Genomic DNA, 6,000 nt, shown 5'->3' with positions numbered 1-6,000 from the left:
GGTGGTGCAGGAGTTAGCACTGTAGCTTAGCTGCTATGGGCACCTGGACTTGATTCAAATCCTGCTTGCTGCTCATGAAGGGGTTTGCACTTATTATTTTGGGGCTTGCAGCAGGTGATATTCAGTCTCCTTGCACATCTCAGAAGACAGTTGTGTTCTCCAAATTGGCCCAGTGTGAGTATGAGGGCCCTCTGCCATACCAGTCTGCCCTCCAGGGCTCCCAAATGCTGTAAGCAGATTCCGAAGATGTGTGGGTGGTAATCTCATGGACAAGGTAATGGATGATCTGTGTTGAGGATTGTGGGCCACCATAGCTAGCAACCTGGTGTGTCTTGTTGGCCTGGAATTATGAAAATAACAGATCCAGGCCTCCATCCATTTTCTGCATTATCCCAGCCTATATCAACATCATCAACCCTGCTCTGTCCATGTCGTGTTATTTGTTGATTTGGCACTAAACCATACAGATGGTCCAAGAGGGGCTTCACACAGGAGACCATTATTGTTCTCCACCACAAAACCCCAGTAATACAGAACCTAACAAAGCCGAAGCCTCTCCAGTTTGTGGATAAATATGGAGCATTAAATACAAAACCTTGAACTTGCCTTTTCTTTGTCCAGGTTTGTGCCTTTGCCCCCTCACATTCCCATCCGAGAGTCCAATAAACCCTGAAGCTGGTCGGAAATAATGGGGTAGTCAACTAAAGGAACATTGCTGTCCATAAAGTGATTGGCGTCAGTCTGCAGCATTCATCTGACTGAGCTTTAAAGATGTTAACGGTTCCAAATGGCCTCCGTCGGCTGGAGGAACTCGCCTGCAGGAGGCTGATGGAGTCTGGACAAGGAGTTGACAATTCCAAAGCGTCCTCACGCATTGTTGAAACTGAAAATGCAGCTGAAGATTTGCAAGCACAGTGGATGGTCACACTCCGATCTTCACAGGGCTGACAAAGGGCACCTAACTGGATTTAGGTAGGGGTCCATATGTTTCTGCAAATATTCTTTGCATGTCCCGCAGTGTTAGGTGGTTAATGGCTCCAAAATCCCCCACTGTGGGGGGCTCCAATCTTCTCTCTTAACTGGGAGGGAAACTCATTTCATCCAGAAAATCTGAGAAGCACCAAATAAGAAACTGAAAAAAAAAGCCAAAAACAGCAGTCCCCACCACGTACTGTTTCTTTCAGATGTCTGCTTAGGCAAGATGGGCGCAAGTCATGGATGGTTAAGGAAACTCCAGGTGTTCCACAGCTACAAGGCACCTGCAGGTGCTCTTCAATGATGGAAGCTTCTCTACAGAAGCCAAGAAGAAATGTGTTCCAACAAATTGTTAATCCCCCCTCCACAATTTATCAATCACATAATCAAAAAACATTTATATCAAGAATAGCTTTTAATTTTTCTATACAAAATTAAACATGCACAATGCAAATATACAGAGGCAGATGGGTAACACGAGTATTACATGTACAATATTTACAGATGACAAGAGAGCGGCACATCCGTGGCACAGGACTGAGCAGGCCTCTGCTGCAGAGAACGAAGGGCAGGGCGCGGCCAAAACTGCAAATGAAGACCCCTGTGTTCTGATGGTGATATTTTTTAAAATGTTTAATGACACCTGAAGTCAGGTTTGGGGGTTCAGTCAATTTTCTACCAAGCATTTTTAAACACCAAAAACCTGCATTTTGGCAAAAGACGTGTGCAGGAGGATGCTGGCATTCATGGGCCCTGGTGACAAACCCACCTTGTCACATGGAGGACATGAAGCCACAAGCACTTGAATAACATTTGTCAGGAGCCATCCTGTGGGTCCATAATGTCTGGGTGGGTGCAATGGATGCAGCTTGAGTGGGTAACATCTGGGCAGACTGCCAAAGTATGTGAATATATTTTCCTATATAGAGTATGCAATTGTGCACTTTTCACAGAAAGCACCCCCCCCCCCCCCCATATATATACAGTACAACAAAGCACATATAAAATATTTACATTCATAAATATATAAATATATTTCTTATACAAAAATAAATAAGTCTTCTTGTGTGGAGGTGCTGGTTTCTAACTCTGTGGAAGATCCTGGCTCTGAAGCCCCCTGCAGACGTCAGCAGCGGGCCGCAGGTCGCCAGCACTGCAGGACACTGTGCTGCTAACGGGCAAATGCAATTCTGGCCTCTCGATGTTCTCCACTGGAGCCGCCAGCAGCCATCCCAGTGAACCTGCTGGAAGAATAAAACACAAAAGTGAATGAAGGGGGTTGAAGCCAAACATGAGGGGGGAAAAAACATTGCAGTTTATCTTACAAAGAATCCGGTGCCCGGGCTTCAAAGCACCGCACTGAACACTGATGCCACATCTCGGATAAAAAGCAAACCAGGCTTACTGAAGGGCAGCACATGTCGACTGACACCCTGCAACTCTGAAATGTGCCCACCCTGACTAGATGAAATATGCAAGTCCATGAACAGAGGACTTCTGATGAACATCCATTTATTCAACAGACTGACCTCCCATTTATCAGTCCTCCAGAAATAATGCGAGAAGCAACTCATGACTTAGTGACCCACAGTGGAACTTTACTTTAACATCCCTTACTAACTTCCTGGTCAAAACTACTTCCCCTCAGGTTAAAAATGTTGAGTGTCCATCAAATGTACCGACATGGTGGCACAGTTGTAGCACTGGTGCCTCTCAGTAAGGAGACCAGGGTTGGCATCCCGGGTCCTCCCTCCATGGAGGTTGCATGTTCTCCCCATGTCATCTGAGTAGGTTTCCTCCCACAGTCCAAAGACATGCAGGTTAGCAGGACTGGTGATACTACACTGGCCCGAGTGCGTGGGTTTGCCCTGTGATGGACTAGCGCCAGGTCCAGGGTTTATTCCTGGCTTGCACCCGTGCCCTATGCTAGTTGGGACAGGCTCTAGGAAAGTGTAACCCTAAGCTTTCAAAAGTGGAGATGTGTCCTTTACCAGCCGAGGTGGTATTATAAGGTAAAACACGCGCAACAGGCCTCGTGTGGCACAGTCAAGTGACTGGTGTTGCTGATGTGCTCACACGCAGTGCCAGCATCAGTTTGCCTGGTTATCAAGACCACTGGTGGAGGGGTGTGTGCCATGTTGCCACACACATTTATTACAGTGTTTGAGTTGGTTGCCATGGAGCACAGTCTTCTTTTTTTACTCTCACACCGTGAACAATATTGTGTGAGTGACAGGGATTGGGCGAAGGGGCTCACAAAGGTGGGGTCAGTCCGTCATTGTAGAGTTCATCTCAGATTAGTTGATTGCTTGTTTGCTTTCTCACAGATTATATTGCAATAAAGAAGTGATGGCATGCAAAAGTGGACAAGGATGAAGAGAAAACGACAGCAGCAAAGGGTGCTACATGATTCAGTGCATTCATGCCGAGACTGAAGACACTGAGCACAAAGGGCCAGTAGCAGGGTACCGGAGATAGTAGCGTACCGGATCACGGCAGGACTACGCTGTAGGGTTCTAAGAGGTCTAATTGCTGGGGCTGTGATCTATACCAAGTTTAACTAATTCCCTGCTAGAATTGGTTTTGTTTTGTGTTTCTCCTTCATTTGTTCAGCTGGACGTCAGATCGCCAGTTAATAAACGCCTTGCACTCTTCTCCGTTAACTACACATTCCTCTTAATTTAAAAGTGGCGGAGCACTGGGGGGAAAAAGTATGTCCTCATACAAACTTATTCAAAACACAATCGCAAGTTTGTTTTCCTTCACCGACTCCAAGAAGCCCACTGCAACAGAACTTCATCTTAGCCTTGATCTGCTGCTAGTCCACAGCTCTGAGGCACGCTGCAACAGCACTAAACCCCAAAGCTAATCGTACAGTAAATACGTACAAGGACTACACCAGCATGGGCTCATCCCACAGTGTCCAAGTGGACGTTTGGAAATATAATTCACAAGAAAGAGCAGGGGTAGATGAAATCTGTCAAGTGTAGAGGGGACATTTACGCTTGGAAGAAGCAAGCTAGCCTAGAAAGCATTCCGCTGGTCATGTACCTTGCTCACTTTAGTCGGTTTATTTGTACGTCCTCTCTTATTGTGATTACATGTTTAGGAAGTGTTAACCATGTGAGGAATGTATGAGCACCACGGAGCGCACTTGCCAGACGGTTTGATTCCCCGTTTTGTATCTGTAGACACCTTTTTGCTCTCTGGGGGACTGGTCTTGTTTTCATTAACTTATTGCAGCACATCAAAATACCAGCAGCATTTACTTATCCAAGTTAGGTGAATTGGCAATGCTAAATTGGACCTACTGACATATTCATATCAGTTCCAGGTAGTGTGCAATATAATTAGTTTAAAATAATGAATCTGTCATTTTTCTGTTTTTATTTGCAGGTAGAGGTGTAGATGGTGTAGTGGCATGTTCAAGTGAAACAGATAATTGGACAAGGCTCAATGGCCTTGTGTGTCGATCTGAGCTCAGGGAAGACCTGGTGTTTGCTACAAGTTGTCATGTGAAGATTTGAGGACAAATATATTAGTGAATTAAATGCGTCATATCAAACCATTGTTGGACAAGGTCAGGGCCTCTTAAAGTGCTGGGAGAGAATTCTAAAGAGAGGCGCGCAGGGAAGTGAGCAGGGATAATGACAGAAGCCTGTGATGGTCTACTTCACAGCAAACGGGGCATTGTTGGAACAAGGTAGCAGTGGATAACATCAAAAGGCATGTGGTTATGATTACGAGGCGACATTATCAAAAGGTTTAAAATTAAGAAAGGAATTAGTAAAGTGGATCCCAGCTGTTGTCGTAAAACAGAACATGGTTGACAAGTTGTAAAGAGCAGATTTCAAACAAGTGGCAGAAAGTTTAAATTCAGGCAAAGAGCTATAGAGACCTGGAATAATTTACTAAGTAGTGTGGTGGAGAACAGGCCATATAGCCCATCAAGCTTGTCCTTCCACTTCACCTCGATTGTCTCGTAGTTCTAATGTTGTTAACCACACACTCAGCTGTTTAAAATGGGCCAGCAAATGTAACACAAGTACATTTAATATATATTTAAATAATTTAAAGACGTAACCTCAAACCAAAATGTGGATGATTAGACCACTGAAATGTCAGCCTAGTTATGTGTTAGATTTAGGGAAGCTTTCTTCTAAGAGGAATACATCTACAAGAGAGGACATCTAATCCCAGCACCTCAATGAGAAAATTAGCACCCGTTAAATGTAACAAGAGGAGACTCCTGTTGAGACTTGTGGGTAGGAAGTAGAAACTTTCTAGGAGCGTCAACCCCAGGGTTACAGGTGTCTTGCCATTTTGAGCACCTTGTATGGCTCAACATTAATTCTTTGGGGTCGTAGTACAGAATATGGGAGGCCTAGTAGTTCGCTTCTAAATCAACCACCAAAGAGAACATACATGTAGGTTTGCACCAGTGACTGGGGTACTTCTATGGTGTATTCCTTTCTTGGTGTACATAAGTATTGCAGATAAAATCCCTGTCGATCAAGCTGTCACTGTCCACAAATGACAAATGAAGTCTATCAGGAAATTAACAAACACTGGTATTACAGAGAATTTTACTGCAAAAATGATAACATGTTGACCCTGTCCCATTCAACACAGCACCCTTCAGAAACAACACACAGCCTTTCTGGGTCTTCACCCATGGAAACTTTGGTCTGAAAGGTACATTGGTTACGGCTTTTTGGATGTTTTCAGCGGTTTGGACATGGGGCTCTTTTAAGTACTTCTTCAGCTTAGGAAAGTGAGATAAGATCTAAAGGATAGTAGTGGCTGAAGTAAACACTAGAATGTGACAGAAATGCCCTAACAAACAGTGCACAGTGAAGTTGTGCTTTGGCATGGTGGAGGATCCAATTTTTTGTAATTTCAGGTTCAACAAATCCTTATGCAAAAGTTTATAAGAACTTGGACCTAGGATAAAACCTTCTAACCATACTCTCTTCTTACACAATCACTTGAAATACAAATAATGAGACAAGTTGCAACTAATCA

At 44.3% G+C, this 6,000-nt stretch overlaps 1 protein-coding gene across 2 annotated transcripts in view; it reads right to left on the bottom strand.

Annotated features, from left to right (window-relative positions):
• Positions 1-1,371: 1,371 nt before the first annotated feature.
• The window catches only part of boc (BOC cell adhesion associated, oncogene regulated), a 74,129-nt gene continuing 69,500 nt past the window's right edge, over positions 1,372-6,000 (bottom strand). Inside the window, exon 19 of one of the 2 annotated variants that reach the window (XM_028800460.2) lies at positions 1,372-2,216. In XM_028800460.2, the coding sequence (XP_028656293.1) occupies positions 2,059-2,216 (158 nt within the window). In that variant the 3' untranslated portion in view covers positions 1,372-2,058. Of the gene's footprint in view, positions 2,220-6,000 lie in introns of both variants that reach the window. The other variant, XM_028800458.2, reaches the window with a different exon arrangement.

This window comes from Erpetoichthys calabaricus, chromosome 4, assembly GCF_900747795.2.
Source record: "Erpetoichthys calabaricus chromosome 4, fErpCal1.3, whole genome shotgun sequence".
NCBI lineage: Eukaryota > Metazoa > Chordata > Cladistia > Polypteriformes > Polypteridae > Erpetoichthys > Erpetoichthys calabaricus.
This window is presented reverse-complemented; position numbering and strand designations above follow the sequence as displayed.